This window comes from Ictidomys tridecemlineatus, chromosome 6 (genome assembly GCF_052094955.1).
Source record: "Ictidomys tridecemlineatus isolate mIctTri1 chromosome 6, mIctTri1.hap1, whole genome shotgun sequence".
NCBI lineage: Eukaryota > Metazoa > Chordata > Mammalia > Rodentia > Sciuridae > Ictidomys > Ictidomys tridecemlineatus.
Genome location: NC_135482.1, coordinates 164,855,403 through 164,869,546, shown reverse-complemented (window position 1 = coordinate 164,869,546; position 14,144 = coordinate 164,855,403). Strand labels below are relative to the sequence as shown.

The following is a 14,144-nucleotide window of genomic DNA, read 5'->3' as shown; positions in this document are numbered from 1 at the left end:
ATGGATTGAAATAAAATGATGTTGGCACAAACTACATATGTATTTGGGGGAAAAATGGGACTGTATTTCACATCACATACCAAGGTAAATTCCAAATCAATTAGGAACTTCCAGGTAGAAAATGAAAATATTAAGTTCCAGAGAGTGGGTTTCTTTGGGGTAGCTATACCTTAGAAACACAAACAAATAATATAAACAAAGACAAAAGATAAATTAGAAAAAACATTTGTAACTTCTGCCACAAAGGGCCCAAATCCCTAATATAAAAGAGCAATCAAGGAGAAAAAAAGACCAGAAATCTGACAGAAAAATAGGCAAAATCTGAATGGGACTCTGAATGGATAGTTCAAGAAGAAATAAAAATGGTGCTGCGTGAAAAGAATTAACCCAGCAGGCAGACTCTATCCTTTGCAAGCCAGCTTACAAAGCTGGCATAGTGTCTGGGAACCTGGATTTGGGGCAAGTTCCCACCATTAACTGATAAGAATGGTTCAATGTGTCTTAACTATTCCAACAATATAGCTTATGCTGAATACCTGCTTTCCTTTTGTGCATCAGGAATTTTGGTATGTGCCAGGTGGGAGCTGTCTACATGACCAGCCCTCACTAAAAATTCTAGACACTGAGATTCTTACAAGCTTCTATGGTCAACAGTGCTTAGCAACTCATATACTCTGAGGATAAAAGAACATCTAAACCTCAAAATATCATTCAGTAGTCTTATTGTCATTATAATGCCATCGGATAAAGCAAATAAGGAGTTATGTTGATGTTTTAAGAATAAAGATTTTCAGCCCAAGATCAAAGAAACAAGTTCAAAAATGAAGAAGTAAAAACCCTATCATGTGGGGCTAGGGTTGTGACTCAGTGGTAAAGCGCTCGCCTAGCATATTCGAGGCCCTGGGTTTGTACCTCACCACCACATTAAAAATAAATAAATAAATAAATAAATTAATTAATTAAAGGTATTGTGTCTATCTACAACTAAAAAATAAATATATAAAAATATATTAAAAATCCTACCATGTTAAATTTGAAATTTTGAATTAGAAATATAATAAGTTATTTTATTTTAAAAAGTAACACATATATATTATTTCATAGATATCTCTGAATATTATTCCTCACTAAATAACAGATAATTACATGACTGATACAGAAAAAAGACAAGATGAGCTTAAGACATGATGAGCCAGAAAGTTCTCAGACATATGTAAAATAGTTAATAAGGTTGATAAGGAAAATGACTGCTTTACATTTATTTTAATTATAAGAATGAAGATGAAAACAAACTCAATTGACACTAAACAGTCTTTACAATGACGAGTGAATAGCATTATTCTGTGAACGTCATGAATCCAACAAAATCTATTTATAAAAGGGTTAGAATAAAATGGTAGTACAACCTCAAAGCTTAGAGTGACTGCCATCAACTATGATGTGAAGAAATTGAGATAATCTTAATAGCTTTTCAGAACTGTGTATCTGCCTATGAATAAATCTAAGAGATTACATTTGGTGGGAAGACATTTCACTTTACAGAGTAACCTTTTTTTTTTAGTTGGTGATAGGCCTTTATTTATTTACACAAGGTGCTGAGAATCGAACCCAGTGCTTCACACATGCCAGGCAAGTGTGCTACCACTGAGCCACAGCCCTAGCCCATACAGAGTGACATTTTGGAAATATCTCCAACATGAAGAAAATCCGAAAATGAAGAGTTCTTGAATTATTTTTTTGTGAAAACACTAAAAAATATGATCAAAACACCGTCAAAAACAAGATACCAACAGGTCTTCCTTCAGGTCTAGAATATGCTTTAAAATGTTCTAGAAAACAGAGAAATATCCCATTGTGTATATATATGCCACATTTTTTTTTTATCCATTCATCTACTGAAGGGCATCTAGGTTGGTTCCACAGTTTAGCTATTGTGCATTGTGCTGCTGTTAACATTGATGTGGCTATGTCCCTTTGGGTATAAACTGAGGAGAGGCATAGCTGGGTCAAATGGTGGTTCCATTCTCAATTTTCCAAGAAATCTCCATACTGCTTTCCATATTGACTCCACCAATTTGCAGACCCACCAGCAGTGTATGAGTGTGCCTTTCCCCTCACATCCTCGCCAACACTTACTGCTGTTTGTCTTCATAATAGCTGCTATTCTGACTGAAGTGAGATGAAATCTTAAAGTGGTTTTGATTTGCATTTCTCTAATTGCTAGTGATAGTGAACATTTTTCATACATTTGTTGATTAAATATTATCTTCTGAGAAGTAATGTGGCATATATACACAATGGAATATTACTCAGCAATAAAAGAGAATAAAATCATGGCATTTGTAGGTAAATGGATGGAATTAGAGAAGATAATGCTAAGCGAAGTTAGCCAATCCCAAAAAACCAAATGCTGAATGTTTTCTTTGATATAGGGAGGCTGATTCATAGTGGGATAGGGAAAGGGAGCACGGAAGGATAGGACAGAGGGGTTGGAGAGGGAAGGGAGGGGGCAAGGGGTTATAAATGGTGGTGGAATGTGATGATCATTAGTATCCAAAGTACATATTTGAAGACACGAATTGGTGTGAATATACTTTGTATACAACCAGAGATATGAAAAATTGTGCTTCACACGTGTAATAAGAATTATAATGCATTCCGCTGTCACATGTAAATAAAAAACAGAGGCAGAAAGCAAAGAGGCAGAGAAGAATCAACAGTGGATGAGAGTGTCCATTATAATACTTTCTGAATATTACAGAAAGTATTTACAAATTTAAAGATTAGTAAGTGAAGTAGGGAAGGAATACATTTGTTTCTATTTCCTGCCACTTCCTTGCTATTGGATCTTTGGGAAATATCCCCATTCTGCTATATCCAGTGTACAAAAGACTAGCCCAAATATTATAATTCCCAAGTTCTAATCTTGGTTCTGCCAGTTAACAGTCGTTGTATTGGGCAAGCCACTTGTAACCTTCCTGAGTCTCAGTCTCACCCAGCCTTAGTTGCTACACTATAAAAACAGACGATAAGGTTATTTCATCTTTGCTGCACACTATTGTTTGATAGTAAATGAAGTAATGTATGTAAAATCACCTCATATATTCTCAGGGACTGCAATATATATATTTTCTTCCTTTTTCTCTTCTTTTTTCTTTTCTTCCTTATTATGATTGTTAATTGTGTTATTACTATTATAGACACTTAATATTTGAAGCTTCACATATGTAGCCAAAGAACCAAAGTATCTAAGGTTATTCAGAAATTCATAATTCAATTTGAGAAATGGTTGGTCTGTTTGTCTTCCTCTACTCTCTACTTGAACTTTGATTGTTATTTTTTTTTAATTTTTTTTAGTTGTAGATGAACACAATATCTTTATTTTGTTCATTTTTTTCTATGTGGTGCTGTGATCAAACCCAGTGCTTTATGCATGCTTGGCAAGCACTCTACCACTGAGCCACAACCTTGGCCTGAACTTTGACTATTTTTAAATGCATATTTGCTTCTCCAAACAACAAAATTTTTAAAACTCTGTAAAATAGTGGGATGGCAGGAAAAAGAGAAGGAGGAGGGGTGAACCCTAGAACTATAGTAGCTTGCTCATTAACTACCCATCCACCTGCCAGCTGCAAGAAAAAAGCTCCAGCTTTAGAAAAGTCCCACAGTCCTTGGCTCAGACCTCTGGCAAAAACACAAAACTATCATGCCATCAGTGTTTAGCCTTAGAAAAATAGCCAGGAGCAAGGATTGGCAGTATGGCTCCAAAACTGCATCTGGCAAGGGAAAGCTTGCAGGGGTCAGGGAACCTTCTGTAAGAGCCTATCTGCAGTACTGCAGCGCCCCTCTGCCTTCACAGTGAGGGTGGCTAGATGGTCACAGCCCAAGAACTGAAGCCCAGAGGCTTACCCCACCACCAGTAGCACCAGCACCACTATCACCACCTGACTATAATACACACACACACACACACATACACACACACACACACACACACGTACACACGTACACACGTACACACACATAGGCACAGGCTTCTGATATCTGATAACATGATGTTCTGCACGGTAATTCACATGGTATGGCCGAAAGAAAAAGTTACAAAATGATGACTTTTGAATCTGGTGGTGATAATCTTATACCATAGACTAACACCATCAGGGCAAGTTTAATTCTTGAATATTTGGTTTTTGTTTTTCATTTTCAGATGGTTTAAAAAGTCACCATCTTGAAGATAAGACCTGCAGTGTTTCCCACACTCCGTTGCTTGGGTAAGTGAAACAAAAGACATAGGGAAGAAGCATCATTAGGTTTGGCTAATAACTTAGAAGCCAGCCTAAGGGCCCACTAGTTCTGCTCTCTTTAGGCCAGTGAAGTACAATGGGATAAAAGCAGGAGTCCAAGGCAGAAGACCTGGGATCTGGTAGTCAATCTCCAAGCTACTAGGTGGATGGTCTCAAATAAGGCAAGGGACACTTTCTGGGTGTCAACTGGCTCATCTGAAAAATGAGGGAGTTAAAGACCTGTTTTTTTAAAAAAAATATTTAATTGACAAAAATTGTATACATTCAAGGCATATTGTCATGATTTGATAAATGTATATACAGTACAATGATTACCATAATCCAATTAATTAATACATGCATCACCAACCGTAGTTTTGTGTGTGAATGCGTATGTTCACGGGTGTGCATGGATTAAGTATGCCACCCTCAAGTTCACATGTGGAAACCCAATTCCCAATATGATGGTATTAGAAGGTAGAGCTTATGTGTTGAGTCATGAGGGTGGAGCTTCATGAACAGGATTAGTGTCCTTATAAAAGAGACTCCAGGTGGGGCTGGGGGTGTAGCTCCGCAGTGGAGCACTTGCCTGGCATGCATGAGGCACTGGGTTTCATCCTCAGCATCACATATAAATAAATAAAGGAATCATGTTCATCTACAACTAAAGAGAGAGACAGAGAGAGAGAGAGAGAGAGAGAGAGAGAGAGAGAGAGAGAGAGAGAGAGAGAGAGAGAGAGAGACTGACTCTCTCCAGGGAGCTCCCTTGTCCCTTCCACTGTGTGAACTCAATGAGAAGATGTTCATCTATGAAGCAGGAAGCTGATCCTCACTAGGCATGGAAACTGTTGGCAACTTGATCTTAGCCTCCAGAACTATGAAAAATAAACCTGTATTGTTTAGAGGCCACTTAATGAATTATGGTAATTCATTAAAGCAACCTGGACTAAGACAGAGAGGGTGGGCCCCAGCATTAGAACTATATTAGCACTAATCTACAGACATGCGAATTCATGTATTTCAACTGAAGCATCATACTTATCTGAACTGGCTTTAGGAAAGCCAAGTCTAGAGTTTCTTGTATTCACAGGTAGTATTAACTTCTCAAAGATAAGCTTATCTTGCTTCCCATTCCCTTGCCTTTGATCTTTTTAACTTGTCATTTTTATAACCTTCTACAATGTTCTTTCTTAGCTTCTTTACTTGCCCTTCCAGTGAGAAAAATTAGATGACACTGGCTTATATACATACACTTAAATATACTTAGAACCATATATCTGCAAAGAAATTGCAATGTACTTTGTCATGTTGTTGAGCATCAACGACTAGGTGTTTCATAAATATGGAGATAAAAATGAAAAAACAGGCCGTCCTACTTTTGTTGACAGGTGATCTGATTCCACTTACTTCCTCATTTGTCAGAAGATAGAGAGATTCTACATTTTTAAACTAAGAATCCCAGAGTCCTCTACTCCTGGCCATGGGAGCATAATTCACTCATGCTTTGCGCTAGTTGACACTTTGCTTGCTGGAGCCCAGAAGTGGGGATTATCCAGCATTAGCGGGATTCATACTGAGAATAGGGACTCTAGCAGCTTGGGAGATAAGAATATTATTCCATATATCATGGAGAAGTTTCATGCCCAGAACAAATCTTGTAGCATTAACAGGTAGATACTAGCTAAACCACTCTAGTCCCAGCATGGTAGTTTCTCAATAAATATTTTAAAAATTAATAGAAATCCTGTGGCTCTTTTCCCAAGCACTAAGGAACTGCTTACAACATTCACATTTATATATAAATTACTCATAGACAAAAATCAAAGTCTGTATTTTGGTGATTCTTTATTCTCCATGGACCATAATTTTTCTGATAGCTGAGGCTTATAGATGTGGGTGACCCAATGAAGTTACCTCAGTCCACTCCACCTGGGGACCCCCTGATGACTAGTGTCTTAGGAAAGTCTCTGAGCATCTTATTCACATGGGGGCAACTCAACAAATAATGCACCAAAATTTTTCAAACTGTGCATATTTCAAATTTTCAAGAATCAAAGAGGTCAACAGCTAAGTTCCCACCGAGGGATTCTGTCCAGCAAAGGATACTGCAGGCCTGAGGCCACAGCACTGGTGCGATAACCTCCAAGGCGCTCCCCACTCTCAGAGCAGTGCCAGGCAAACTGCTTGTCTTGTCCCGTGCTCAGCACCCACTCCAGCTCCAGGACAAACAGGACCATCGTCACTCTGCTCTGATGCGCTGAAAACCAAGAGACAAGAAGACAACCTATAAAGCAACCCAAAGAGTTTGGAACAGCATGATCCACAGAGTTGTATTGTTCTCCTCTCCCCATTCTGAAAAAAGCTGACGGTATAAGCTGTTTGTAGGGACAGGGTATAACAGTGGCTCCGGGCAGAGGTAGGAATATGCCTCTAAAGACAGGCATGCCTGAATTTTTATGACTTTTAAAAAATGATCCTTCTCTTCCCAATGCTCCCCTTCTCTCCCTCTTGTGCCAATCCAAGAATTACTGACTCAGAAAGTTCTTTACCCAAGGGTCTAAACCATCACTTTCAACACAGTAGGGCTGCTGGACTAGAGAGTGTCAGATCCAATATGACCACAAAACACATCAGGGATGACTTCTGAATGCAGTCACTGTAGTCAGTTTACATGCACTTCCAAAAACAGTAAAGACTCAACAAAATTCTAGATAAACAGCTTTCTCTTGGAAATCAAATGCTTAGAAAGGAGGGCAGAATTATAAGAAGAGAATAAAATATTCTTTACACCAAAGTATACATTTCCCTATTTCACACATGGGCAAAGTGAGGAACAATAAAGCGGAATCATTAGGCTGAGGTCTCGTGGCTTCTCAGTTACCAAAACAGAAGGGAGGATTTTTGCTTTCTTATACAATTCCAGGGAGTGAGGTGGAGGGGACTGCAGTCACTGCAGAGCTGACTGGAATGAACACCACCTGTCTGGCAGTCTAGTGAGGCAGGAGCATGCTAGTGAGTGAAGACATAAGTTTCCCATTTTGATTACCACACAGTTAGTCCGGAGAGAGAAAGGCAACTCTGCTGGCAATAACACCATCTGCCAATTTCTGAGCACCTAACAGGTGCCAGGTATTTAAATGAATTCTGTCTCTTAATCATTACAATTACCCTGCAAAGTGGGTGCTCTGATTTTACAACAAATCCGAAGTTCACAAGATGGCCCTTTTAGATTGGCTACCATACAATATAGTCAGAACCACAGGGAACACCCATGGATACTCATTTCAACAAATGCCTGATACTGTGAAACCTGACATTTGAAACATCTTAGAGGATATGGAAGCACTAATACTGTGACCTCTCTACAATACATCCCTCCTTTTCAGAGTCCCAACCACTATTAAGATCAAAATACTGCCTTTGGGCTGGGGTTGTGGCTCAAAAGTAGACTGCTCACCTAGAATGTGTGAGGCATGCTAAGTTGGATCCTTAGCACCACATAAAAATAAAATAAAGATATTGTGTCCACTTATAACTAAAAAATAAATATTAAAAAAGATATGGAATATCCCCAATTCTCCTTTCCCCCATCCTTAATCAAATACTAATAATCTATTTTCTGTCTCTATGGATCTTACTTTTCTTGACATTTCATATAAATGTATTCATACTATATGTGGCCTTTTGTGTCTGGCTTCTTAGCATTCATTCATCCATTCATGTTATAGAATATATGCTTTCAGTTCTTTCAGGTATATAACTAGGAATAGAAATGCTGTATCATAAGGCAGCTTTAACTCATTAAGGAACTGAAAAATTGTTTTTTAAAGTGGCTATACCATTTTATATTCCCATCAGCAATGTGTGAGGATTCCAATTTCTCCACATTCTTGTCAATTCTGGTTTACTGGGAATATGGCTCAATGGTAGAATGCTTGTCTTGCATGTACAAGGCCCTGAATCTAATACGCAGCGGGCGCAAACACACACATACACACACACACACACACACACACACACACACACACACACACACAAGCAAATAAACAAATGTGAACCTCCAAACCCCCAAACATACAAAAAATCTACACTGATTTATTTCTCAATATTTACTAAAAACTCAACTGTTTTAGGTACTATACTACATCTGTACTACATAATTTACATATGCAGTCTTTGAAAATATTTTTATTGTGGTAAAATATACATAACATAAAATTACCATTTTAACCATTTTTAAGTATATAGTTCTGTAGCATTCACTACAGTCACACTGTTGTATAACAACCACCCACTTTTGGAGCTCCAGAACTTTCACATCTTCCCAAACACAAATTCTGAACTTGTTAAACACTAACTCCCAATTTCCCCTTTCCTGTAATTGTTGGCGGCCACCATTCTGTTTTCTGTCTCTAGTAATGGGACTGCAGTAAGTACCTCACAGAGGTGGAATCCTTCACCTACTTGGCCTTTTGAGACTAGCTATGTCATTGAGCATACTTTAAGGTCCATCCAGACTGTAGCATGTGCCTGCATTTCCTTCCTTTTTAAGGTTGAATAATTCCATTGTATGAATATACCACATTTTGTTATGGATTCATCTCTCAGTGGACTTTCAGGTTGCTTCCACGTTATGGCTATTTTGAATAATGCTGCTGTGAACAAGTGCATACAAATATCTGTTTGAGCCTCTGCTTTCACTTATTTGGGGAATATACCACTTAATAATTTTTGAGTATTAATCCGACACTACATTCCTGGGATAAACCTCACTTGATCATAATGATGAATTTGCTGAAATTTTGATAATATACTTTACATCTATTTTCATGGGGAATGATGGCCTATAGTTTTCTTGTGTTGTTTCTGTATAATTTTAGTGTTAGGAAATACTAATTTCATAGGATGGGTTGTGTTATGTTTTAGATCCCCACTACCTCAAAAAAAAAAACCAAACATTTTGGGGCTGGAGTTGTGGCTAAGTGGTAGAGCGCTCACCTAGTATGCGTGAGGCATTGAGTTTGATCCTCAGCACCACATAAAGTAAAATAAAGACATTGTGTTCACCTATAACTAAAAAAAAAATATTAAAAAAAGATTATGTTTTGAAAGCATGGACCCTGACCCAGCAAAGTTCAAAGGTGGGGCTTTTAGGCAATGATTACAGCTCTGACTCTTCGTTGGATTAATCCATTGACAGATCAATTGACTCCTGGGAGATAGTAGGTAGTAGTACTTTGGAGGAGGTGGGTCACTGGGGGTTGCCCTGAGAGGGTTCATCTAGTCACAGCCCTGCTTCCTGGCTGCCATGGGCTGAGCAGCCTTCCTCGGCCACATCCTTCTGCCATGTTTGTGCCTCACTTCAGGCCCAGAGCAATGGAAGTCAGGCGACCACAAATGGAACCTATGAAACCACAAGCCCCAAATTAACCATTCCTCCTCAAACTTGTTACTGTCAGGTATTTTGGTGACAATGACAAATAGCTGAATGATACAGGTTGGAAAGTCTTTAATTTCTTCAATTTTCAAATTAGTTTGTGTATACATGATATTATTTCTTCCTGGAATGTTTCAAAAATCCACCAGTGAAGCCATCTGGCGCAAAAGCTCTCTTTGTAGGGATATTTTGATTATAAATTATTTAATTTTAATAGACATAGAGCTTTTAGGATTATTTATTTCTTCTTGAATGTCTTTTTGCAGTTTGTGCTTTCAAAGACTCGTTCATTTCATTTGTCATATATACCAGCGCGAAACCATTAATAACATTTCTTATTTTCCTTTAAACATACTCAGTCTCTGTAGTAATGTCACTTAGATTATTTCCAGTAGTAGATTAAATTCCAGATAATTTAATAAGTCTGGTTAGAGATTTATCACATTTATTAATCTTATAAAAATTAGCTTTCAGTTTCATTAACTTTTCTGTTTTCTATTTATGAACTTCTGTTATTATCTTTTCATTCTTGTGTTTAGATTGTTTCTCTCACTCTTCTTTTGTCCTTTTTTTCTTTTGTTCTTTTCCCTTTTTTAAGGTGAAAACCAAAGTCATTGATTTAGAACTTTCTTCTTTCCTAATACAGGTGCTTAATGCTGTAAATTTACCTGTAAGTTCTGCTTTAAGAGCATCACATAAATTCTGGTATGTTTGCTTTCATTTTTATCCAGTTCAAGATACTAATTCCTCTTTTGTTTTATTCATTGACCCATCAACAAAGTTATTTAGTGTCTACATATTTGGGAATTTTCCAGAGATCTTTCTGATATTGACTCCTTCTTTAATTTCATTCTGATCAAAGAATATACCTTATATATATGACTTAAATCCACCAAAATTTATTGAACCTTTTTTAATGACATCAAATTTATCTGTCTTGGTAAACGCTATGTGTACATTTAAAAATAATACATATTCTGCTTTAGTTGGATGGAATTTCTACAGCTGTCGATTAGACCAAGATGATTGGCTTTGTTGTTCAAGTCTTCTATACTTTGATTTTCTGCTTATCTGTCATACCAAATATTTATATACTCAACAAATTATTGAGAGGACTATTAAAAATTTCAGACTATAATTGTGGAAGTATTCAATTCTCCCTAAAGTTTCATCAGGTGTTGCTTCACATAAAGATATTATAGGATACATAAATACTTGAGACTGTTATGACATTGTGATGGATTGGCAGACTGGCCTTTATCATTATGAAACAATATCCTTTATCCCTGGTAATATTCTTTGCTCTGAAATATACTTTGATATTAACAGAGCTATTCTAGCTGCACTGGCTTTTCATCACTGTGGCAAACATCTGAGAAAAATCACTTGGAAGAAGAAAAGTTTATTTTGGTTCATGGTTTCAGGGGCTTAAATCCATCTCCACTAGCTCCAAGGCAGAAACATCATGGTGGAAAGGCATAGTGGAGGGAAGTTGCTCAGCATGGCAGTCAGGAAGGAGTGGAGGGAGGGGGAGGGGGAGAGAAAGAGAGAGAGAAAGGGAGAGAGAGAGTGCATGCGAGAGAGCAAGCACATGCTCAAAAGGGAGAAGTCAGGGACAAGATATAGTCCCTGGCTTAAGGGCATGCCCCCAGTGACCCACTTCTGCCAACCGTGCCCCACCTGCCTATATTTTCCACAACCTCCCAGTAATCCATTCAGCTATCAATGGATTAATCTACTGATGAGGTCAGATCCTTCATGATACAATTACTTCTCCAAATTTCCAGCTCTGGACATTGTTGCACTGGGGACCAAGCTTTCAATACATGAAAATTTGGGGGACATTTTAGAACAAACAATAACATTCCATTCCTGACCCCTAAAAGCTCATGCCATCTCACAATGCAAAATATAGTCCGTCTCCAAGAGTGCCATAATCTTAACGTTTAGCATTGCTCAAAAGACTCTTCTGAGACACAATGCTATAGGATCACAGGCAAGTCACCCAAACTTGTTGGGCCTCAGCACTTAATTCACAAACTGTGATATTTACCTCCAAGGTTGCTCTGCTTTGTTCCTTTGACCATGACAAGAAAGTCTTTTCTAGTGGCAGTGAAAATCACCAAGTAATATATTAAAGTCTGGGCAATAAAACACTAACTCCCTACCTTGATAGTTTTTCACAGGAGTCATCTTGTTATAATCTTCTGACAAAATAAACTCCTGCAAAAGAAAAGAAAAATATTAATCAAAAGGAAATTCTTTTAAGTGAATAACTATGTTTTGGCAAAATCAGATTGCAGAAAGTCCAAATCGTCTCAGAATTATACCTAACATTATTTTGCCAATTGCCTCAGCATTTTTGTTTCTAAAAGCAACCATAATTATGATCCAATGCAAGCATCATAATTTTTATCTCACCACTCTTAAGTTGACTATTTTTGTGCATACACGAGAAAAAAACTGAATCAAGTTCAGAGTCTTGATGTTGGTCAATTTTAAAGATTAAACTGGATTCAAAATCCTTTCCTCTCAATGGTGCCACAGTTGAAAAGTTGCAAGGCTCTGGTCAGTGAGCAAATAGATGGCAATTTTCTACTAGATAAATAAAGTAGATATTTCTAATGTTAGCAATTTATTTCCCCTTACTATAAACTTCTCGAAACTGCATCTTACTCATTCCTTGTATCTCTGGGGTGCATGACATAGTACCTTGGCATAGTAAGTAACACATCAATATTAGTCAGCCTCCCAATCCAATGAGATTAGTTGGGATAGCAAATGTACTGGAGGGATAAACAGTTCTATATAGCACATTGTATACACCCTTTGTAGGGACACATAAAGGTGACTGTGTGGGGGTTTCACCCAAGCATCTATGTAGACAGTGATGCACATGTGGAAGTCAACCAAATATTCAGGAGGCCCAGCCCTGTTTTGACTCCTTTAGCTTCTTCCACATGCAAAATATTCACTTATTCTTAAAAAGAAAAAGAAAGTTGTCAAACACAAGGAAAGTTGCAAAGTGTAATAAAGCAATGCCTTCATCCGAGCTTAAAAACAGAACAATAAATCTTTTCACAACATTTGGAAGCATCCAGAATTTTTCTCTGATGATTTTTTAAAAAGAAAGGTGGGAGGACAGATACATAAACTCCTTTATTGCTATCTGGTATTTACTGAGTTCACACAGATTATGTAACTTTTTAGAAAAAAATATTTTATTGTTACTGTGATAAATGTCACAAAGATAAAGCAGGAGGTGATGTGAGAGAATATACCAGGCAACCACGCTTCTTTCATTCTCCACTTTCCCATCCCAGCCCCCTTACAAAGCCTGTCTACAAATGGATTTCCTTCACAATGATTTTCTCAGTAATAACATTATTCAACCTGTCACTTTTTAAATTCATATCATTATTCCTTCAAGGAGTAGCACCATATCCATTTCTCATTTCTGAAGAGTTTAGACTCACAACTGGGTAGAGCAGACTAAGTTTTAAAGAAATAAAGTAGTATGCCCATAAGGAGCTGATTGACACTGTGGGTAGAGAAGGTTGCACAGGCCCAAGAAGCAGCTCATTACCAAACCTTTCATTCCACGGAACGGGTCACAGCACTGAGCACCACATGTCAGAGGGCCCACATATCTACATATACACACACAAACACACTTCCACATGTGCATCACTGTCTACACAGATGTTTGGGTGAAACCCCACATACTACAAAGGATAGATATAGTGTGCTATATAGAACTGTCCCCTCCCCCAGTATATTTGCTATCCAAAGATACTACTATTTGGACAAATGTTTACTGAGTTCATATAGTTCATGTTATTTTAAATATACTGAAATGGTTCTCTGGCTGGGCAAAGATACCTCAATTCCTCTTGGAACAAGGCAAAATACAAAATAAAAGAACTCAATGCAGGTTTGCACATTAGAATTTTAAAATATACATACAAAATTAAATATTACCAGTTCATGACACTGGTGAACCCAATTTTTTGTTCATTTGCTTTTCCTATGATAATACAAATACATAATCATGAATAAAATTTGGGAGATTTTGTCACTTTCCATTATTATTTTTGGTCACAGAAACCATACGCTCTTCTAAAAAATCTATAAGGATAATCATTTAAAGGTCCCTTATGGTACCATTTGTTTAGATAAGATAGTATGAAAAGTATTATTGTAATAATACCTATAATAAAACAAAAATGTTAAACTACTTGGACATACTTTTTACCTTTAACAAATCATATGTATTACTAATAGACTACATATTCATAAACTTCATTCTTTTTAATGAATGCACAGAAAATACTGTAATGTTCTTTCCCTGAGGAATATATTTATATTGTTTCCTATTTTTCTCATTTAAATGTATTTTGTTTTTTATGTAAATTGAGTAGTAG

The 14,144-nt window shown here is 37.2% G+C and overlaps 1 protein-coding gene across 4 annotated transcripts in view; it reads right to left on the bottom strand.

Annotated features, from left to right (window-relative positions):
* The window catches only part of Wdfy2 (WD repeat and FYVE domain containing 2), a 252,580-nt gene that overhangs the window by 39,888 nt on the left and 198,548 nt on the right, over positions 1-14,144 (bottom strand). For all 4 annotated transcript variants that reach the window (XM_078016064.1, XM_078016063.1, XM_078016065.1 and 1 more), the window contains exons 4-5: positions 11,889-11,943; positions 6,390-6,540 (exon numbers count right to left, since the gene is read on the bottom strand). In XM_078016064.1, coding sequence (XP_077872190.1) covers positions 6,390-6,540; positions 11,889-11,943 — 206 coding nt within the window. The remainder of the gene's footprint in view (positions 1-6,389; positions 6,541-11,888; positions 11,944-14,144) is intronic.